Source organism: Astatotilapia calliptera, chromosome 15 (assembly GCF_964374335.1).
Source record: "Astatotilapia calliptera chromosome 15, fAstCal68.1, whole genome shotgun sequence".
NCBI classification, from domain to species: Eukaryota; Metazoa; Chordata; class Actinopteri; order Cichliformes; family Cichlidae; genus Astatotilapia; species Astatotilapia calliptera.
In genome coordinates this window covers 7,773,572-7,797,985 of record NC_137436.1, presented here as the reverse complement: position 1 = coordinate 7,797,985, position 24,414 = coordinate 7,773,572, and the positions used below count along the sequence as shown (strand labels likewise).

The 24,414-nt window shown below is 39.9% G+C and overlaps 1 protein-coding gene across 2 annotated transcripts in view; it reads right to left on the bottom strand.

Annotated features, from left to right (window-relative positions):
• The window catches only part of nbas (NBAS subunit of NRZ tethering complex), a 179,142-nt gene that overhangs the window by 35,008 nt on the left and 119,720 nt on the right, over nucleotides 1-24,414 (bottom strand). Inside the window, exons 47-49 of one of the 2 annotated variants that reach the window (XM_026142563.2) lie at nucleotides 19,519-19,721; nucleotides 15,508-15,597; nucleotides 13,467-13,650 (exon numbers count right to left, since the gene is read on the bottom strand). In XM_026142563.2, coding sequence (XP_025998348.2) covers nucleotides 13,467-13,650; nucleotides 15,508-15,597; nucleotides 19,519-19,721 — 477 coding nt within the window. Of the gene's footprint in view, nucleotides 1-13,466; nucleotides 13,651-14,582; nucleotides 14,829-15,507; nucleotides 15,598-19,518; nucleotides 19,722-24,414 lie in introns of those variants that run through there. The other variant, XM_026142564.2, reaches the window with a different exon arrangement.

Below are 24,414 nucleotides of genomic sequence, written 5' to 3'. Positions count from 1 at the left end.
CATAGGCTGAGGTTTAATTATGGTAAATGGTAAATGGCCTGTATTTATATAGCGCTTTACTAGTCCCTAAGGACCCCAAAGCGCTTTACATATCCAGTCATCCACCCATTCACACACACATTCACACACTGGTGATGGCAAGCTACATTGTAGCCACAGCCACCCTGGGGCGCACTGACAGAGGCGAGGCTGCCGGACACTGGCGCCACCGGGCCCTCTGACCACCACCAGTAGGCAACGGGTGAAGTGTCTTGCCCAAGGACACAACGACCGAGACTGTCCAAGCGGGGGCTCGAACCGGCAACCTTCCAATTACAAGGCGAACGCCCAACTCTTGAGCCACGATCGCCCCCTAAATTATTGATTTAACAGAGCAACCCTTGGAGTAATTGCTTACTTGCTGGAGGTTTGAGGGGACAACCAGAGTTCTGAAAACAGTCTTCATATCTACATTTCCTTTTGACAGCTCTCCGAAAATGAAAAGGCTGCAATATTCAACAGCTGTTGACCACCTCCACTAAATTATCGTCTACTTCTGCAGTCATTCCTTTTCACATTCGGTGAAACAGAGCGACTACTTAATGCAGTAAAAGGCTTTTATATATATTACCTGCAGACTAAACGGATTACAGTCAAGACAGGAACCTACTGCAGTCGTATCAGATACAGCTCTGATGACAGTGATTGATGATTAATGCTTACATTTTCAACATGCACTAGTTTTTGTTTTTTTTTATTAATTAATCAAATCATGGCTTCAAAAAAAATAAAATCTCAGTTGTCCGTAAATGTAGAAGACAAACAGCTCAATCACTCACAATCAGCAAGGGGGAAGTCTGACAAATAACTCCTAGACTCAACAATCAGTGCTGCTGGTCAAGCTCTGAGTGGTTTTTTAAAGTTTCTTTAAAGTTTAATAATTACCATTTAAACTCTCAACATCAATAACTTTCATCAGAGGTTCATTTTAGAAAAACAGCACAGAGTCACAGCTCTGCCTCTGTCTGCCTTAACAAAACACCCTATGGCTAGAATCTATAATGAACAACACTGACTACAGTGTAAACAATTGTGGATAATATGTGCTATATAACACAATCATGCACAGCCCATATATAAATTTAAGTTAGTGCTGTCAGCGTTAATCTTCTTAAAATGACATTAATGCAGTAACTGCATTAAATCTCGGTTAGCGAGTTACTGCGGATCGCCACGTGGGTGGGGCTGGACGACGCTAACACGTTAAGAGCTAACTGCACTAATGCGTTGACGCCGTGCAGCCCCACGCACGCTGACAGCACTAACTTAAATATAATGTTACATCACTAAATATAAAAAAATAATATATAGAGTATTTAGATAGGCATATATAATAGAAACTTCAAATTCACTGTTAACTGGTAAATAACTAATGCCACAAATACTTGAAAACTGAGGCACAGCATTGCTTGAGCTAAACGACCCAAGGATATCAGGTAAAATGTGAATCTCTGTATGCCTTCAGTCTGTTTTTCCCCATTGTTCATACTGCACAATCAAAGCAAAACGGTTGGCTAACTGGATGATTACTTACTGCCTACATTAAGTTGAACTATGAATGAATCAAAACACAATAATCATCGATAACTTTATCATAATTAAGAAAACTAAAATCCATTTTTGCTAATAGATAACACAAAACCCTACACACTATACAAACTGTCATGCCAGTCATGGTAACTGAGAGGAGCCCTGTGACGGTCATTGTTGGTAGCATTGAAGATAAAAACTGTTTGGTAGTCCTCCCTCCAATTGTAAAAACAAACACCAAAATATAGGGATGGGTACCGGTGTGGCACCGGTTCTGACATAAACGGTAGTAACCAGACCGAAAAGCAGCGTACATTTCGGTGCTTTATTTCGGTGCTTTTTTTTCCTGAGCTGTGATACACTTCTAGCCAATCATTTTACGTTTCCGAGGATAGTAGGCGGGTCCAGGTACGTACGTTTTTTTAGAGCAGAGCTACAGATTAAAAATGCCCAAGGCGAAGCGGTCAAAAGCCTGGCTGTACTTCACAGCAAAATATGCAAACTCAGCAGCAACAAGTGCTTTAAGCTGATACTGTGATACTGTCAAAGGAGGTAACACCTCGAATCCGATGAAACACCTGGCGACGCATAGCGGGGTTTTTTTAAAAGCCCAGAAATGCGCTATATTTGATAGCTTGCTGCGAGACCTCACACCGAGCACATCTACTGCGGGTGGGTTGCCTGTTATCGGACCCGGAGTTAGCAACATCCCCCAAAAACACGAAGAGGAGAGTCCTGGCCCCTAGCCCTGCCAGTGTAGCAGAAATGATGAGGATGATGATGCAGCAGCAGCCGTTCTTTTCTGCGTGAGTAGCTTAATGTTGTTCGTGTGTAATTTACGTTGAGTAGGCTAACCACGTTATTACATTAATGCATGTAAGGTGAACTAGCAAACATCATCATAGCTACATGCGGCTGTCTTCTTGTTTGATGGCAGATACTCCCTTCACCCTGGCCAAAAAGGCTAAAATGACCAAAGAAAAAGTGGGAAACAGTTAAACATGAGAGGTTTTGGACAAAGTTTGTGTTTTTTCCATTGTTTAAGCACTGCTTCCAGCCAAGAGTGATACCATATATGCCCCATAGCTGCAGAAAAGGCTAACATTGTTATCTTTTTACAAAAAACCAGCTGACCATGAGAGGTTTTTGGACCAATTTTGTGTTCTCCATTCTTTAAGCACCCGTTTGAGCACCGTTTGAGCACCGGCACCGTTTCAAAAGTACCGGTTTGGCACCGGTATCGGATAAAACCTAAACGATACCCATCCCTACCAAAATATCATCCTCATGGTGGAAAGATGTAAGTAATAAGGACACTGATATTTCAAGACAGCGCTCATTCATACCATCAGTGCAACTTTAAATAAAAACTCCATTTATGCTGCAGTTATTAGATCACACCACACGCATGCAGACCAGCACCACATGACACCATCCCTTCATTCCTCACAAGTTCCCTCCTTGCAACTGAGTGACTGGTGGAAGTATATAGTTAACAAATCATCACCTGCCGGTGTGACACTGTGGTCGACGGGTTAATGATGAGTGCTGTCCATCACTGTCCGTCTTGGCAGCTCTCTCCCACACTCATCACATCTTACTTCAATCACGACGACGAGCACTCTCAATTCCCCCTTTCTATCAAACGAGCAGCATGAAGGGGGATAGCATTTTTTTTATAAATACCTGGGCATCTAATTGCGTCAATATGTAATATGTTGGGTGGTTGTCTATGTAAAGTAAATGACAACCACCCAAACCAATTTCTGGTCCAGGTAACTGTTTTGCGGAAGTTTTGCGGTAAGGACTGTCATGACCAGTTGCTCCAAATTAAGTGAGCAACCAACTTTATTCATAAAGCACTTTAAAAGCAGCAACCACTGACCAAAGTGCTGAACATAGGAATAAAAATAATACAATTACAACAAAAAATAAAAGCATCAATAAATTACAAGACACAATTTGTCTTTCCACTAGCCCTCCAGTTTTGTTCACCTCCTTACTTTAGTGTTCCTGCTCAAAATTGACCGGTCTGTTTTAACAGCTCTTAAATTAGCATAACAAACATTTTTCACCACCAAATTCAGTTCAGTGGGTCATTTGCGTGGGTTGTTGACTGAACGACCCCACAGGGGCGCACCACAGATGTAACAAGGTTGATTAAAACACTCAAAAGTCAATGAAAGACGTGATCATCGCTTTTATATGTTCATGTGCATAGTGTGGAGGATATTATAAGGCCTTGAGGCAATCAGATGTAAAACACGGTATTTATGAGTGTTTTAAGTTGTAAATTGGTCAGATTAAACACGAACATGACAGGAAGGCTAGTTAATCTCAAAAGCTATACATATACACATTTCTGAACCAGATTTTATTGTTTCTTAAAAAAAACAAAAAAAAACCCCCACAAAAAACCCCATACTTTGCCTCCTCTTCCTTACTTCCGCTGATAAAGTAACAAGTTTTTGTGACTATTAAATTAAAGTTCCATTATTTACAATATCCCCATAGGTTAGACTGCACTAATTTGTTCAAGTTCATCTCCACCCTTAAGTGTGCAGTTAATGTACTTTGCTGTTGGGTAATACTTGAGAATGTTGCTTTTTGACCTTTGTTTCAAAAAAATTAACCTTTTTCATATTTCTAGACTTAATTTCAAATTGTAATTCATGATGACATTTTAAAATTTAAAACGATATGATAAGGTCATGCATATGATTGCAATTGCCATGCACCGATTAATCAAAAATGGTTACTAACAAAAATGTGCATGGTAAACTCTTTTTTTGAAATACTCTGCATCACAAGCAACACTACACCTGACAGCCTTGTTCAGCTAATGTGACCCATGAGTCTGCTTCTCTTCAAAATCAAATTCAAGTCACAGATGCTCCGTTTCTTCCTAAATTTACACGGGCTATTAGTGAAACACTGTGTGAACCTTTGCCCCCATCAACAAAGCTACCTGATAATCTTCTCTATGACTTGGCAATTATCTCAGTCCTTGACCTGAGAGGCAAGAAGAAGAAAAAAAAGTGAAGGGAGAGAACACGGGATGTGGGCATGTCAGTGTATCGGACTGGGAGTGCCAGCGGAGCCATGGGATGCAGAGATCTCGTTGTCTGGCCTTTACTGAGAGCGCTCTGAATGAGCTCATCAATATTCATTGACCTGCTCTGGCTAATGTCCCCAGCGACGAGCAAAATAAAGTTACAGAGGTCGCACACTTCACAAGAGGGGAGAAAGCGGGCTGGGAAGAGTGAGGCAGAAAATGAGCGATGCAGAGGAAGTGAGCGGAGTTGATAAGAGGGGGCAGGTTTAGGGGGAGAAAAAAAAAAAAGAGGGAGAGAGAGCGCAAAGAGAAGCAAACACCAAAAGGGCAAAGCCTCGAGGCCTGTAGGGGTTTCAGGAGTTTATTACGAGTTGAAAGTGAGACGCATAAAACATGCAGGGGAAACATAAGTGCAGAGATAAAGACACACAGGCCTGTGGAGAAAAAACAAAAACCCACACAAATACCCTTGTGTATGCATGACATGACAAGTTGAGTGCAATGACAAACAAATACAGCTTTTCTAACCTCTCCCTCTATTCGTTTTGCATTTTCTGTGCACTAACTTAGTAGACCCACGTTGCATAACATGACACCTGGGTGTACATAATGGCGCACGCCTCAAGAGAGGAAGAAGAGTAAGATAAGAGACCGGAGGGGGGAGAGCTCAGAAGACAAAACACAGAAGAGGAGTGGCTAGAAAGCAAGAGTAGATCGGTGTTAGAAGGAGAGAACAAGCTTGTCGCTTAAAACCATCTCGACACACAGCGGCGCACGGTAACATATTAAAACCAGTGTTACAACTGCTCATTCTCCTTAATCATGCATGCGCACATAGCTCGATGAATATTCGAGGTGTGAGGAAGATAGCGTAACTTAAGATGGGAATTTGCTTAAATTATTTATGTGTAAAATTTCGTTTAAACAAAAATTCAAAGGTAGATGTGAGCTGAAGACTACGTTTACCTGGCGCTACGAAGCAGCAAAGAACATGCCAAAAAAGATAACATCGCAAGAGTCCCTTCCCCTTCATCTCAGTTTTCACCGTCTCTCTCCCTCTTTCTCATCTGGCACAGCGCTGCCCACTCCTATAACTTCAGCTGTCCTCGGGCTCTTTTCTTCTTATTTTTCCTCCTGTCTGTCTCCCTCTGCACATCCCTTCTTTTCTTGTTTATTTTATTGCTCTGCCTCCTCTCTGGTGTTTAGGGTCTTTTTTTTCTTCTTTCCAAGTCATCAGTGATCCCACCAAGATGACAAAGCACTGTGCTCATCTCTCCTGGCTCCAAGTTAAAAACAGAGCATAAATAAAGTTTTCAAAAAAAGAGAGAGAGCCCAAGGGGGATAGATAAAAGCTGCCAAAACAAGTGGAATTATAGCTGGGGCTTTGCCATCACGACAATGACCCCTGATCTGTTGCATTAGGCTGTGGCCATAAGATAGCTTTCTCAACCCCATCACATTTATTATTTATCTACTTGGAAAGAGACTCTGCTCGCTCTTTGTTCTTGTAAAACCCTCTTCCCACAGTACAGGCTCATTCGCTTTCATCAGACAAATCTTTCCCAGCTTCCCTGTCCGGCTTCTCCTCTTCACATGTTCCCCACCGCGGCAACACGCTGTCATTTTTATAAAATTATTTTTTTATTTATTATTTTTTGCACACAATTCCTTGTTGTGCCTGTTAATAATCAACAACACCATTGTTCTGTCAACCAGAAACAATCCCACTTGTGTTCCTGTTTGTATTCCTGTCATATCAAACAAAGACTGTAGTTCCAACAAAATAGTATGCCATCCTTCAACGTCTTTCATGTCAAGCAAAGGCTTATCTTAGCACTCGGGTGTTGCATACTTCAAACGGTTGCCTTAATATTTAAATATACAGCAGCTGTGATGGGGGTGTTTTATGATATGGCGGGAGGGCAGATGCACTTAGGTGTGAGCAAACATATATGTTTGTCCATGTGTTGGCAAACCCATATGCACTTGTAACAACACTTAAAACACACTGAGGTCTTAAGCCCTTTTCAAATATTGTGCCTGTCATGTTTACATATGCATGAAAGCCCACAAACAGATGTATTCTATAATTTTCTGCTTAATTGGTGCATAAAAATGGAAATTCTATCAACGAAACAAAAGCAAAGACTGATAAAGAGACTGCGGGAAACAAGAATCAGGAGTGTGTTTAGATATAACTTTCTGCTATCAAGACAGGCCATGAAAAAGAACGGACAAAGAGGAAATAATTGGATACTGCAGAAAGTGAATATAAAGAATAAAATGTGTTTTTATGATTGACCTGAATAATTATATACTTTGGGAATATGTTTGGCCGACTAACCCATCATTTCAACCTTATCAAATATGAATAAAAAATAATCAATGAATTGCAAGTGGGGAAAAGGACATGACATTTTGAAATGTGAAATGGGGAAAAAAAAGGAAGGAGAAGAAGACCCGCCTTCGGGAAAAGTCAGACAGGCTAGGTTGGATTTAATGTGTGAGGTCGGGAGGGGGTGTAGCTACAGAGAAGCTTATGGAGGGAATGGCAGAGCACATTCTGCTCACCTCACTTCATCCATATTATTATATAGATGACACACTGCTTGGTCCAAACAGCATCAAAGCAGTGTTTCACGGCAAATGATCCATGACATTGACGGAGACACGTCGCATCAATCTGTGATCACTGCTTATTCACCCACACAGACATGCATGTGATTTTCCTTCACATTTACAGTGAAAAGCTATATGAAGGCTTTAATGCAGAGAGCCACCTTCTTTCACTGCACTTGAGTGTGTGTAGGTGTGTGTGTGGCCATTATTGCTAGCACTGCCATGGGATTTGGAATACTAATTAACATCGCCACGATACGAAATCAAGGCAGTAGCAGAGATGGCAGCTACGTCAACAAGCACAGTGTACACAAAGTACAGTGTGCACCTACGCAGAATAAGCGCACACACCTACACTTACACGCATATTTGCTTTCCGACGTTTCCTGATTGTCTTTGAAATGTCATAAAGAAATAACCTTAAGTACACGGCTGTTAGTGACAAAAAGGCCAAATGGACAATATACACAAAGGCCCATCAAAGAGGCAAAACAGACCCTCACATCTTGACAGTGTTGACATTTGAATGCCCTGCTCTTATGACTAATCATTCGAAATTAAGTCACAAAATCTATGCCTGACTTCACCTCTTACAGTCTCTATGCCTCTTCTCCTGTATCAACCCCCTCCCATTTCACCCCCACCCTGCACTGCCTAAATGTCAGCATTACAATTGGGCACATTAATATCTTCCTTTTTAGACGTCTTCTGGCTACATAGTATGTTGGAATGCTAAGGAGGATGTGTCGGGAAGCTAAGCGAAACGCTGTTGCCTTTTTCTCATTCAACATGATCTGAAACTTTCACTCCTTTCTCTTTTCATATCTTTTATCCATCATTATCCCTCTCTCCTTTCTCTCCCCTCTTTCTGATGTATCATCTCTGGGTCTTTATGAAGCAGCGGCTGTGAATCATGCACTGGCCTTTCCACTGACACAGCCCAACTTGACCCAGTCTGGTCACCACCGAACAAAACAGCATCCATCATAATAGCACACGTCTGCCTCTATCATGAGTTGGCACACCGGAATGCATGGGCGCCTGTGTGGCTGTGTGACATAAAAATGACAACATAACCAGCTGAAGACAAAAATATTACAGGCACTGTACTCAGTAAATCAAGTTAGGATATGTGAGGAAGATGTCTACTGTTCACTGACGCCTCATCAGAAATGGACTCAGTGGAAGGGTGGCTGTCAAGAAGCTATTCTTGGGGAATAGTGGCAATATTACATATAGATTACATTTACATATATATACATATATACACACACACACACACACACATATACAGTGGGGCAAAAAAGTATTTAGTCAGCCACCGATTGTGCAAGTTCCCCCACTTAAAATGATGACAGAGGTCAGTAATTTGCACCAGAGGTACACTTCAACTGTGAGAGACAGAATGTGAAAAAAAAATCCATGAATCCACATGGTAGGATTTGTAAAGAATTTATTCGTAAATTAGGGTGGAAAATAAGTATTTGGTCGCCTCAAACAAGGAAAATCTCTGGCTCTCACAGACCTGTAACGTCTTCTGTAAGAAGCTTTTCTGTCCCCCACTCGTTACCTGTATGAATGGCACCTGTTTGAACTCATCATCTGTATAAAAGACACCTGTCCACAGCCTCAAACAGTCAGACTCCAAACTCCGCCATGGCCAAGACCAAAGAGCTTTCGAAGGACACCAGGAAAAGTATTGTAGACCTGCACCAGACTGGGAAGAGTGAATCTACAATAGGCAAGCAGCTTGGTGTGAAAAAATCAACTGTGGGAGCAATCATCAGAAAATGGAAGACATACAAGACCACTGATAATCTCCCTCGATCTGGGGCTCCACGCAAGATCTCATCCCGTGGGGTCAAAATGATCATGAGAACGGTGAGCAAAGATCCCAGAACCACACGGGGGGACCTGGTGAATGACCTGCAGAGAGCTGGGACCAAAGTAACAAAGGTCACCATCAGTAACACACTACAACGGCAGGGAATCAAATCCCGCAGTGCCAGACGTGTTCCGCTGCTGAAGCCAGTGCATGTCCAGGCCCGTCTGAAGTTTGCCAGAGAGCACATGGATGATACAGCAGAGGATTGGGAGAATGTCATGTGGTCAGATGAAACCAAAGTAGAACTTTTTGGTATAAACTCAACTGGTCGTGTTTGGAGGAAGAAGAATACTGAGTTGCATCCCAAGAACACCATACCTACTGTGAAGCATGGGGGTGGAAACATCATGCTTTAACATTACAAAAAATGTTAAAGTCCTAACATTAGCTGAACTCAACTAAAAACAGAGAAACAGTGAAAGCTTTTGCTACTAACTCATTAAGCCTAACGAAAAGAAAAATAAACCTACAACAAAGTGGCATCTGAATTGGCATGTGCTTGTAATGCAAGTACAAAATCCACAATTTTGTTGTACATGTATAATGATAATAAAGAGCTATTATATTCTATCCTATTCCAAAGTTTTAGATGCATCAGCTGATTCAGGAGCAGCTTGCCAGAGAAAGCCTCTGTCTAAGGTTAATGGCACCTTGCACTCTTAAAACGTATATCAGGAAACTAGATACTTGCAATGTTAATTACTATACTTTAAAAGAGCAAAAAACATGTACTTTCAACCACACATCGCCCCTGCAATTCTGTTGTTATCATGATCACCGATATCCTCCAGCTGGTTATGCTTGCTGCCTAGCTCTAAGTTGGCTAATACATCATATCAGTGTTTCTACTGGTTGTCTGAAAGGCACTAAAAAAAGTATAGTTCTTAAGGCAACCATCCCAGTGGACAGCTGCCTTCAACAAGTCCCTTTGACTGTATGGTCTTTAAGTAACTACTGTCCGCATATAGTATATACTGGACAAGCTCTGACCTATTAGCACAATTTAGAACAGTAACTAAAATTTTGCAGTTTATAACTTAAAAAACTTCCAACATGCCAAAATAATGTGCGATTCATGTCTTTGTAAACATCTACTTTCAGAGCGAGAAGCGGTTAATCAATTTGACTAAATTCAACAAAATCCCACTTCTAGTATCTTCTAAAGCTCGCTGATTAGCATATTATATCTCATTTGTTTAATCTGTGGTTTTGTTTATTCATTTTACCTTCAGGCAAAGCCTGGCTCTCTGATTTAGAGTCTTCATGCTGAAAGCCTGGAAGCTGTCTACAACCAAAGGAATTGCATTGTGAGCTGGTATTAATGACTGAAATTAAGTTTCTTTCAGCTTGTCCCTTCCACCAAAAGGTTAGCAGTCAGTTTGACAGGACTGATGATCCACAATACAATTATAATGCATAACAGCAGACCAACAATAACCTTTCATTATCATTCGTATCCATGACTTTATCATCTTTGCTCCAAAACCTTATTAACATACATTTTGATATATTTTAAATCGATTTTTTTAATGTTTATTTTACTACTATCCATACATGATCCAGAAATGGCACAGTTGTTCTGGGCCAAAACTCATGAAAAGCCACTTAGGAAATGTGGAATTCTGAAATTCTTTTAGGAAAACATGGATCCTGTGTCCTCCAGACTAAAGTAGAGGGGGAACATCTGGATTCGTATCATTGCTTAGTTTAAAAGCCTGCATTTCTGATGGTGTGTGAGTGTATTAGTACCTATAGAGGTGGCAGCTTACACATCTGAAAGGCATCATCAGTGCTCAAAAAGAACGGTGACGAAATGGCCTGCCTGCACTCTAAACCTTCCACCAACTGAAAACATTTGGAGCAGCATGAAATGATAAATTTGAGAAGACGACCCAGGACTGTTGAGGAGCTAGAAATCTATATCAGCCAAGAATTGGGCAGCATTGTTTTAAAAAAGTCCTGAAACTGGTCTCCTTAGTTTCCAGCCATTTACAGGCTGTTTGTAAAGCAGAGGTAGATACAATTTTTTTATGTTCTACTGTGAAAAATACGGATAGAGCAATACCAAGTTATAGCAAGAAGAAGAAGGAACAAGAGTAGCTCGAGAAATACCAACCGCAAAAGCGCTCCCAGGGCTCGAGCTTGAAGGACAAACAAAGACTGTGTGTGTGTGTGTGTGAGAGACAGACTGTGCTTTGATCACTGAAAACAGTGTCATCCAGATATCTTTGTCAGAACAGCAAACACACAGAAGCTGAAAAGGAAGAATTACAGAAACATACTAGTGCTTTCAGTTCAATTCAAACTGTGGCTCGAGACCGTGGTTGTCATGGAAATCACAGCAGGCAACCCTTTTGCTATCTGAGTAATATGTGCATATGACACAGGAGGGCTGGGTATATACTAGTACGTATTATAGATGTGGCATTTTTCTATGAATATGTAGTCTGTGGGATGCTTTTAAGAAGGAGCTGCGCTGATTAGTTATGGAACCAGGGAGGAGAGGGGGAACATTACCAACTTCTTTCCTTCCTTCTTCCTCCCCTGTCACCTTTGTCAGAATCTGACTTTTTTTTTTTATTTCTTCTAAGCGAGCACCACTTCTCCCCTTTTCCTACACTTTTTCTCCCTTTCAGGCTGTAAGCCAGCATGATAAGGTCAGAGTGGGCCACAACAAAGTCTCCGGCGTGGCCTTGGGGCAGCTTCCTGCTGTCAGTGCCAGCTCTGCTTACGGGTGGTACCGGCCTAGCCAACATGATTAATGTGCAACTGCTTCCAGTCGAGCAGCTGACACAATGAAAAGTTGCTACAATTATTAAGGCAAAATGTAATAAATAAAAGAGTGAGTGCGCGTTGTTGTGCATGCGTTTGGACGAGAGTGTCAGTACAGATGTGAAAACACAAAAAGCATTTTCAACAGTCAAAAATCTTGAATAATCAACGTTAAAACAGACATTTGGCTACAAGAACCCCACTCTCACACTTAAAGGCCTTTTGGCTGCCTTAGGGAGAGATGAGAGAAAGTGGCACTTCATCTGAAACGAGTCTGGTTCTTACAACGTGACTTCTTTTAAAAGATTAATTAACAGATCCCTTGCATGTACGCTCTGTTAAGTGTGCGTGTGTGTGTGTGTGTGTGTGTGTATATTTCATCAGAACCTGCCAAATGTTAGGAGTTCGCCTAATTAGTTAAAGAGTCCGGGCCCACACACCTGTCTACCTGCGCTGACAATGGCCCAAGGCTGCCTGCATACATTTACACACTAATTATCCAGCTTGGGCCATTAATTAGTCAGTCAAATAACTTAGTGACTAGCCAGTCAGCTGTCTGCTATACCAGGGAGGGAGGAGGGGAGAGCCACAGCCACACACATACATACATACATATGTTACATACTACTGCAAATATGCAAGTGACACATACGGATTAGTAATACTCACATATATTTATGCAGTTATTTCAAATCTAAACATTTATCCCTTAGTATGATTTTTAACACCTGGTTGTAGGAGCTTGTGCAAAACCCACTGTGGGTTACAAGCTTCAGACTCATAGTTTTTATCTCTAATTACATCTAAGAACTTGTTTCCACACATTCAAAGTTAAGTAGATTCCACTGACATGTGTTCATGTTGTCAAGAAACTGAGGCACTTTTCCTACACTGACATCTTTTAGAATGGAGCTACTTTATTTTACACTAAATGTGACATCCTGTTTTGTTTTTGTTTTTTGTTTTTTAAAAAAAGAGAGAAAACAAAGTTGTGTCAAATGTAATTAAAAATATAATTTAATGATTTGCAAAATGCAAAATGTTGTCTAGCAGAGCATTGCTGAAATGAGCAAGACAGTTTTCTGGACGACAGTGTATTGCTCCAAAACTTGGATATGAAGCTGTGCAAGTTATCCATGCCATGTGCCCACTGAAAACGACTCCCTGTGGTCTTTAGGTTGGAGACTGTGGATTTTTCCAACTGTCTGAGTCCATCATAAACGAGAATAATCCCAGAGATGTTATATTCAAGTTTTTTTGTATGATCACAACCATTTAATACTATTTTTTGATGGTGCTATTAAAATTAACACATTCGTTTTTGTATGTCTTCACACTAATGATTCTCTTCTCTTTCCATTTTCCTTTTTATCTTCTCTGCTTCTATTTTCTTTTGTACAAGCATGGACAACAGGAAATTCAGACCTCTCTACCCATCTGTAGATAGTTTTCCATGTGCTTCTGTAGAGCACTTTGTTTGTCAAGTAAAGTATATTTCTCACTTTGTTAGCATGAGGGTTAAATCTTCATAACTTCAAACACGTGTGAGAGCATCAGTAACATTACCTCTCTGTCCCTGAGAACAGCCTGAGTCCTGTAAAGCAGCAGAAGACGAACGTCACTGTCTCCGAGGCTGAAGTTACTCTCCAGAATTTGCAGCACGTCGATGCGAGGCCGAACGGGCAGAGATGCGTCACCGCAGAATGGACGCAGCCAAGCCAGGAGGTCATCTGAAGTGACGGTACTGTCACTGCAGAAGGATTTGAGAGGGAGGTTGACAGCAGGCAAAGTGAGGTACAGATAAAGAGACAGAGATTGAGAGACAAGGTGTAGAGTTCACACTAAGATGTCTAAATGTTACCAAGTAGTTTACTTGTTTCATTCAAGAAACAAGAAATTGCCTGTTAGACAGTTTGCACAAAGATTTGAGGACGTTAAACTGAGCTGTAGGAAACTGAGTATGTTATTCTGTTGGTTTTTTTTACAAACTAAATGATTCAACTATAGCTACAGTTACGTTGTGTCAAAGTTGTCAAATTTACATAAATCTTCGATCGCTAGCAATGTGACTCTGAAGTCCTATATCTGTGTAAGTTTTCTCCCCAACAAACACAACAATGTCGACGAAATGTTTTGCACCGTCAAAGACACCTGCGGTAGCACCCAAAAGGCAGAGGACGATGCTAACCGTCGCACAAAAAGTTGGACTTCTGGACATGCTAAAGGAAGATAGAAGTTACCGTATTTTTCGGACCATAAGGCATGTCGCATTATGAAGCACATTAAGCGAAACAAAACAGTCAGATACGTCAAATTTTACTCAACTCATTCTTCTTGCTTCCCCTACTTCCGTACCATTGATTCATTAATGTTGAATTCTCTCGCAGCTGCTCTATTCCCATGTTTTGGACCTGAAAACAGGGTTTGATCTTTGGTTTCATTCTATAATACCGACTTATTTTTCTACGAAGGTTTGAACTTTGAGGGTCTTTAAACAAGAGAGAAAAGTGTGAAAATGTTCATACCTGTCTGAGAAAAATGTATAAAGTGTATAGTGAGGGGTTTTACAGCCTTAAAACATCTATAATAATTGTAAAAAAAATAAAGTTGACTACTTCGCGGATTTCACCTATCACATGTAATGAAATGCGCTATATAAATAAAATTACCATTACTACTGAGATGACTTAACAGTAAAATGGGAAATTTTAACAATGTATCTCAATTCTTCCACTTTACATGATGTAAATGCTTGTGTAGTAATAAGGACATTTTCAAAACAATTAAGAACTTTATCATTAATTAAGAAAAACAGCAAATGTCTGTGAATTCAAAGGTTCCTCCAATGGTGTAGTGGTTAACACTTTTGCTTGGCAAGCGGAGGTTTCCAGCCGGAAATTCACTTTGGGTTTGGGTCAGGAAGGGAATCTGGGAAAAAAAGAGTTTGCTATAGTGGGTAGCTCCATATGTTTATCTTTGGTTATTACATTGAATAGAATACCAACAATAAAAACAAATAGTTTAGGTTATCTGTTACGTACTCTAGCATGTAACCGGCTATATGTTATGTCTTTGTCAGTAAGAAGTTAAAAGTCTACTATTTATGCCATTCTTCTTTGAAATTTCACATTTTCCAAAGTAATGCAGTGGGCATGACTGCACTATGATGCATTAATTTAAGGTTCTTTTGTCACAGATCCCTTGTTTTCATGTGCCTTGTTTGTCTTTTTGTCATGAAAAAGCTGACCAGGGTGCAATAGATGCTGTCAAAATGTTTTCGTCGTCAAAAAGAGCTACAAGACAGGCTGCCAGGTGCCTTTTGTCAGTTTATCTTCATTTATTTATCAGATATTTAACTGATATTTAACACTCAGCAGGTGTTAATTTCAGCCCCCGAATAGAACTGAAAAGATGCAGAGTGCAAAGAGAGGGTGACAAAAGCTGAAGAAAATCTTTAAGGCTTAGTTGATTTACATAAAACTCAAAATACAAGCGATTAAGTGCTGTGACATTGGCTGTGTGAGGACAGTTTAGTTTAGGGACTACAAAGGAAATCAGAGAATGGGTCACTGTAAGTATGTTGTATGAGATGACAGATGTAACCTACCCACTCTGCACACTGTTGTGCACAGCAGTCACCATGGCCTCCAGGACCCTGAGGGGTTGTGGGTAATTTGTCAGGGCGCATGGGTCTCCACTGAAAAACAAACCACATCACCACGATCATCTTACATAATCAGCTAATTAAGATAAGATTTTCAAATTAGCACAATGTCAAGGGACAGCAACTTAAAAAAAAAAAAATCAAAGGCTTCCTTCTCAGGGACGGTGTTAGTTAAAAATGTGTCTGGCGGCAATTAAATGTTTGAAGGTAGTGAACCTTTGTTAAATTAACAATCATAAAATTATTTCAAGTCTTACAGACAAGATGAAACAGAAAAAAAAAACATTAATAGCCATCTCCAATGTGACAAGCTCATCGAGCCCGGTGGAAATTTACAAGAACACGTTAATTTTAATAATTTAAAGATGATAAAAAGAGGCGTAATGAGATGAGGTTTAAATCCACATAATAGTAGGTAAGCTTAAGAAGGTACATCATTAGTGCATTTGTAGAGTGGCTCTGGGTGCTGCTGTATGTGTGTGTGTGCACCATATGTTCACAGGCCATTTTTCACAACGAAAGAAAGAAACAAAGGGGAGGGAAAAAAGGTGATTTCCCCCGACTCACTTCCACTTTTCTGCTGGAATTGTATCCATACACATACACAAATAAACGTATGCCCCGGCCAATACATATAACTGCCTACACAATATAAACACACACACACGCGCGCGCTTTATACGCACACAACATACAGATGATCTGGGCAAGAAGTGGAAAGATGACGCAGCATTTTCTTTATTGGGTTTCACTACTTACATTTTGAATTTAAACACACACAAACAAAGCAGTTATGACAGATACAAAAGACGGCTATTAGTGTGAGGCTCAGGGATGCCTGCTGTACCAGACTCAAGGCTTTGAGAGAGCCAAAAACAAGACCGCCTCATTCATAACTGCCAAACACAATGCTTCAAGAAAGCCCCGAAACTACGGAAACGCACGCTCGCAGCCACACGCAGTCGACGCATAAAGGGATATTCATAATGTAAGAACACGGAGTGACGTGTTCAAGGTAAAGAAAACCCCCAGAGAATAAATAGGACTCTCTCTGTGTGCAGTCTTGCACCTGACACACACACCCAGACTCTGTGTGTGTGTGTGTGTGTGTGTGTGTGTGTGTGTGTGTGTGTGTGTGTGTGTGTGTGTGTGTGTGTGTGTGTGTGTGTGTGTGGGAGCAGAGTGAGATCTGGAGGGGAACAGCTGTATCAGGCTGCATTAATTATAAAAAAGATAATGAATCAGAGAAAAGGGAAGAACATGTGCACGCAATAAAGTGTGTATGTGTGTGTGTTCATTAGGGATAATGACCTCCAAGTCTATACAAATACAAATGTGTGTGTGAGTGCCTGTGCGTGTGTGTGTGTCTGCAGATTCAGGTGCCATTTATCTGAAGCATGCACCATTGAGCAGCTATAAAAAAAGCTGGAAATGAGGCAGGATTATAATCACAGCGGGTGATACTCATTTATCAAGCCAATCAGATGGCCTGATGATATCTGGTTTTGTCAGTAAAACCCTGCTCGCTGGTCTGCCTGTCTGAGCAAAAAGCAAAATCATTTAAAAAATCATCTTCCAGTATGTTAAATCAAAACAACTCTCTATAATGGGTTTTAGCTCACTTCTTCTCAAGAAACTAAGTAACAAACATATACATGTATTCGTTGGATGTTATACAATGTTATACAAAGTGTTTACCGCGGCCCTTACATCTAGCACATCTGCAGACACATCTTGGTGAATCATCTCTGCCTTCCTTTTGAATTCTGGGAGCAGGAAAACACCAATAAAAGACTGTGAGCCCAACTCCCACAGGCAGCTACTGCAGATTCAGTTCAACACTTCAGGCATTTGTTTTGACAGTGTTCTTCCCACCAACATGCTCAGCCCAAAGTGGACAGATATATATACAGTATATTTTCAGATAACAACCAACAAAGATCAGGTCGTAGGTGGTGTCAGCAGGTGGCGCACAGTATGTTCAAAAGCCTGCTTTTGAGCTGAATGTAGACACTTCGCTTTGTCTGGATAGTTATAAAAATACATTAATTTTTCCATACAATCTGCACTGACAGATAATGAAAGGGTTACGTGTAGATGATAATGTTGTTTGGCAAGGCGCAACAGCGAATGTGAAAAAAAGATTAAATTAGCACAAAAGGGAGCCACACGTAGCAACCTGACATCTTAAATTTTCCTATTCCTTTATTCTGCTTGTCACAGCTGGTGGTATGTTTGATAGCACACAGCACACAAGATTACTGTACAACTGTAATTTTTCAACACTGTCCTAATATTAACAATTTTCTGAACAACTTGGGACTAAAAGGGGGTCTAGCATTGTGCAACACAAGCTATGATTTACAGCCACAAAAATAATCACTAGCTTCAGACATCAGGCGGAGAATTAAGATATTTTTTTGACTTGAATTGAAGCTTGAGATGTATACATTGTTTATTTATTTTTGCTATTTTAGCTAGGCTGCAGTAAAGAATTTGATTGCAGTAAGAGGTGTGTAGCGGTTTGATCTCTTTGTACAGGTTTCTGTATGTGATCCTTTTGGCTCTCGGAGGAGGCGGACACACTTTTTCTCCTCTCCCTTATCTTCCCTGCTTAGTTCTACTCTCTCACAGTCTGTTTCTAAAACCTAAAGAGAATTATGGATTTGATCAACTGGTCTCTGAATGCTATTGACACCCTTTTCTCAAAAAAAAAAAAAAAAAAAAAATTCACACACACACTTATATATAGTGGAGAAATGGTCACAATTGGCAGCCAATGCAGCCAACTGTGGATGCTGGTGCTTCTAAACCCCTGCCTTTGAAGGTCTTAGCACTCTCTGCATTTATAAAGAGACTACAGAATGAGCTCCCTTACAGCATGGTAAAAGTGAAATGGCAGAGTGCAGTCCAGAGCATTCAGCTGAAGGCAACTTTTCAGGTTTTTTATGTGTGTGTGTTTTTTCTACTGAAAAAGAGCTTTAGCTAAAAATGTTTTAAGAGGAGAACCAGAGTTACCAACGTTTGGATGTCTTGAGATGGAGAATCTCTGAAAGCTGTGGTTTTGTTTTTGTTTTTTTATGAATCCCAGATTACAAGTTTTCCCCTGCTTTCAGCTTTAAACTAAGCTGCTCACCTCATGATTACAGTTTCATAGCTCATCCACCTTTTGGGAAAAAAGTGAGTAGCGCTTTATATTACAGTTCCATAAAAACAGTAATATTTATGTGTTAATAGAGTTAATAATTAAGATTATTACATTGTTACATTATTATTACATTATTACACCAACTGCCAAAACCTCTGCTTTTACTGAGGCGCTCACAAATTTGATCAGCATCACCTGACTGCTATTTACCATCCTAACTTCTCTGAAAACAGTAAAGATGTACTTAATATTTCACAGGACTGCTTAGAGTCCTGTGAAAGCTTCCTTCCTTCACATGACTGTAGGCTGAAATAAAAAAAAATCAAACCAGAAAAAAAAAAAAAAAAAAAAAAGATTATTACATTGTTGCACTAGTCATTTTGCCTCATTGGTCCTTTTAAATGTCTACATTACTACCATTTGTGGTCTCTTATTACATTAGTAATAACAAGCTGCTACTTGGTTGTTAATTTGGTAATTGCATATTGCATTTACTTAGTTAATGCCTCTTTATTAACAAACTGCTTATCAAACATTAATCCATTATTAACATGTTATTACCAAGCCATTACAGAAAGTGCTGTTTTTCTCAAAATTATGCATATTTCAAGATTCAAGATTCTCTGTCATTGTGCATGTTGGGGCATTGTTGGGAAGTTACTAAAAGAAGATTAACTAACATTTGGCAGTGCATATCTTTGCAAACTATCTCAGTATGTACATAGGTATTGTCAGCACTTGACACCTCAGAGTTTTTTTGCATATACTGTAGAACATCAAGAACCTTGACATCGAAAATAAAATACCTGAGTGCAGCGACTACTCTCTCCACAGCATCGTGAAGGACACTTTTGAGAGACAGGTCTAAGGATCCAACAGTGACGCGCAGAAGCTCTCCAATCTGCTCCAGGGGCTGTCCATCAGTTGCCATAGTGACTGCTAACTCGCAGACTTTTGACCTCTCAGAACGGGACAAATCGTAAAGTTGACTGTAGGCCCGCAGCTGCTCCTAGAACAGGAACAAAACATGGAAAAAAGTAGCGAAACACAATGATGTTAAAAATAATGATTAAAGACTGAGGTAGTAGACTTAATCTCAACGTACAAGATCACAGTCTTTTTAGGGGCCATAAAATATTAAGACATTAGAGACAAACTAATATTAATGAGATGACAGAAAGAGTTCTTAAGGGGAGAAAAGGCACTGTGAAAAAAGTGCACAAAATTGTCAGAGATCAAGGACACGTGTGTCGTAGGGAGTACAAAATGTATTTAGTTAGGTTCACAATCATAACCTCTTTTGAAAAACAGAATGTAATAATTTGCAAATTTAAAGCTGTGCAGAGTGCATTGATGACCCATCCAGGAGGTTACAAAAGAACCCAGAACAACTGCAGCCCTAACTTACATTAGTTAAGGTCAGAGTTCATGACTCTTCAATAAGAAAGAGACTGGGCAAAAACGCATCCATGGGAGAATTTCAAGACAAAAACTACTGCTGACCGAAAAGAACAGAAAGGCTCGTCTCACAATTACCAAAGAAAAACACATCTATATGAAAATATTCTGTGGACTGATGAGTGGGAGGTTTGAGTCCCGTTACATCTAAAAGTAATACAGCAATTCATTAAAAAAAAAAAAAAAAAAAAAAAAAAATCAACCCACCAGTCCAACATGGTGGCGATAGTGTTGCCAAGGGTGGCGCAACCACTTATTAGGTTTAGGAGTTAATTATTTTTTTCACATACAGTAGGCCAAAGTAGGTTTGGATAACCTTTTTCCTTAATAAATGAAAAATTTAAAACTGCATTTTGCATTTAATCAGGTATCTGAGTCTAATATTAAAGCTTAAGTGTGACAAATATGCAAATAAACTAAGACATCAGAAAGAGGACAAATGCTTTTCCTGGCACTGTACATTACCATTTACTCTTCTGTGTCACATGCAGACATTTTCAATGTGTGAGTGTCATTATCAGGCTTTTGGCTCTATTAATGCATGGTCACATGCCTCTGGTTATTACATTTTACACCCCTATCTGACTTTTCAGCTAAACGCTACAAGCACAAATGCCAGAGGATAAGGCTGACAAGGTCTTTGGAGTTGCCAGAAGCTAAAGGTTATTTAATTGCTGATACTTTCCTCCTTTCACACATGGTGTCCAATACGGCACTGTACTAGCAGTTAGTAAGTGCACCTAATATAAAAAAAAACATGCTTCATGAGTTTCAGCATATTGTTTTTACTACTACTTTAATGACCAAATAAATAACTCCTTCAGAATAAGTTTTGAAAAATAATGCACTTCTAAAGATATCCATATTTTAATTAGTTGTAAGAAAAACATGAACTTAAACACCTCGCTCCAGTTCTCAAAGTATATGCATGAAAGGATTCAGTAATTACTCTATCCCATCTTGATTTGTTTCATTAATCATTGTTGAACCATGGCCACTTTTCACTATTCATTCTATAAACCTTTTTTTTTTTTTTTTTTTTTTTTTTACATGGCATATAAAGTAAAAGCACTGCATATTGTTTTGGAGGGATGATTACTGGTCATCCCAGTTCAATATTTACACTAATTAATGAGCAAAAACCTTCAATTAAAATGTGTTCCTCATGTGTCCAATTTCAAACAACATTGTAAATACTTTCAGGGTCAGTGACATACAATAAGTCAAGCACTAGAAAAAATTAAGACAGGTCCAGAGAGCAAGAAGGAAACTTCAGCCCAGGCAGCTGCAGAAGTCATAAATGCGGTTCAATTTCATGCATAAAAGATGGATTTGGTGTGCGTTTGCTGCAATGCTGTCATGTTCCCCAGGGAACCTTCCAACATTCAGTCTAATCACAAACCCTTCAGTGCCTGTTGCAGCTGCAGTAGAATTGAGCTCAAGCCATTGAAAGACCCTCCTCCTAAACTAAGGTCGCTTTTTGATACAACCTTTCAGCAGGAAGCTACATTCAGACAGTTCAGTCGCAGTATCAGGAAATGTAATGTCTGCTTTCTGTGTCTTGTGTGTCTTTTCCAAATCCACCATTAAAATACCACTTGGAAATCGTCCAAATCTATAAGCTATTTTAACAGTGAAGGTGTTTGGCACATGTTTAAACAGATTCAACAAGGTGCTGGAAACACTCCTCAGAGATTCTGGCTCACATCGACATGACAGCATCACATATTTTCTGCAGATATGTCAGCTGCACATCAATAATGTGAATCTCCTATTCTATCATGCCCCAAAGGATTGAAATATGGTGTGAACTGCAATCTGGTGTGCATCTGAAATGAACTTATTGTCATGTTCAAGAAACCAGTTTGACATGATTTGGGCTTCTGTGATATGGTGAGTTATCCTACTGGAAGGAGCCATTAGAAGATGGGCTCATTATGGTCGCAAAGGGTTGAACATGAGTCAGCTAATCAGGCTCATTGTGGTGTATAAACGACATTCATATTGTTTACATTAAATTGGACTTCTACTATCCCAATGTTGCTACCTGACAACGTGAGCTTGTGTGAACTGTTGCCCATCTTTAACCGATGACTGTGGGTTCAACGTGTTGTGCATTCAGAGATGCTCTGCATACCTTTGTTCTAACTATCCCTATCAGCTCAAAGCAGTCTGGCAATTCTCCTGTGACCTCTGACATCAACAGTGCATTTTCACCCAAAGAACTGCCGCTCACTGGATTTTCTCTTTTTTGGATCATTCTCTGTAAACCCTGGAAATGGTTTTGCAGAATAACCCTAACAGATCAGATGTTTTTGAAATAGACTAGACTGTCTGCCACCAATAATGATGCCATGTGGAAAGTCACTTAGATTACCATTCTTCCTCATTCTGATTTTCAGTTTGAACCTCAGCAGGTCGTCTTGACCCGGTCTTCATACTTAAATGCCCTTAGGTATTGCTCTGTGATTAGCATATTTGCCCTAATGTGCAGTTGAACAGGTGTACCGAACTAATGTGCTGGTAAGTATTCAGGTTACTCAAATACATACATTCCTTATGTTGACATCATATTTATGCTAGGAATATCAAATATGCATGATATTTTCTCTGTATATTCAATTTCAAAGCATAATATCAGCTAAAGCCTGAAGAGTGTCTTGTTGTGTAACATCTCTTTTGTGGATATCCTTTTAGTTTCACGGATGCATTCTGCAGCACTCAGTGCCAAGAGCCAGACCACGAATGCCTGTCAGAAAAAATTAGCACTTTAAGTAAAGCGCCAGTTAGAGGAAATGGACATGATGATGACATGATGAGTGTGTCATGAAACTAAGCTCTCAATTCATTGCTCTCTGTTCCAATCCTTAGCTATGATCACAAGAGAGTTTAAGGACAAAGAAAGTAGCGGGTATGAGGCTCCTCCAAAGAGTAGCAGCTAGGGGAAAAAAGGGCATGTAATAGGGATTCCCATTTCACCTGGAGGATACGGGGGACGCTGGTAGGATAATGGAGATCTTAGCCACTCTGTGTATCATTGTGCAGCCTCAGTGTGTGGATGAAAAATAAGGCTATTGTTAATTTTGTTAATATTATATACTACTCTAAAGTGTAATTATCAAGGACATGGTTTTCATAGCCCACAGTATGTGATTCACCACATCAAAAGGAATATGGAACATAGAAAGGAATAGCCCTGCTGCTGCAGAGACAAATCACACGATCTGTTGTTATTATTTTCTTTGCTGTTTTTCTCACAATTGCACGAGTTAATAGTTTAAAAATCACTATTTACAATATCAAGAACATGCCATTTGATGTCCTTATTGTAGGTCAAGGCCTCTGTGTTAGATTCTTTGTGTTAGAAAGGTTTAACAATATTTCTAGCAGCTGGTCACGTACACTTGATAAACGACCACAGTATAGCCAAACAGAGCCTACAGAGCTTCTTGTATCTATCTCTCCCTACCTATCTGCCCCTTTCTGGTTCTTATATCCATTATTTTAATACATCTCCAAGGATACAATTACATCCTCCACCAAAAAAAGGAAAGTTATACATAGAGGATGCAGTGTTTGTGTGTGTGCTTGTGTAAGTGTGTGTGCACCCATGTATGCATCAGTGACTCTGCCCTAAAGCTCTGCCTGGTAATTCTTGTGTCTTCCACTCTATTATGGAGGGTATGTGCTTTTAAACACAGTTAAAACTGGGACAAAATATTATTAACTTGCACAGTGTGGGGGTCAGAAATCACCAGTTTTCAATGATATCTTGTCGCATAGCAACACTTAGCTCGCCAAGTTATAATGTCCCCTCCCTCTAGCCCCAGATTCAGACTGTGTATACACACACAGACAGCCACAGCGAGGTGACAGTGGGGTAAGTCAGTGTGACTTTGCTTAATGAGATACAGCATGGTGCTTGTACCGTATATGCGTCCATACGGCAGGGCTCATTTGAAACAGCAGACCACAGATTTACATTAATATACCCTTGACTGGCCTTTCTGAGGCTGGGAAGAGCTTAGCCGAGCAGAACCACCCCCAAAATATACAACACACATACCCACACATAGACACAAGCGTTACAAGTACTGTATATGCAGATGGAAATTAGCCCAAGGCTATAATCTGGCATATTTACATTTGTTAAAATGTTCATTAATATGTATTGCCCCTCTTTCTAAAAAATAAATAAATAAATAAAATATGCAGGCACCATTTGTATGTCCAGCCAAAGGTGA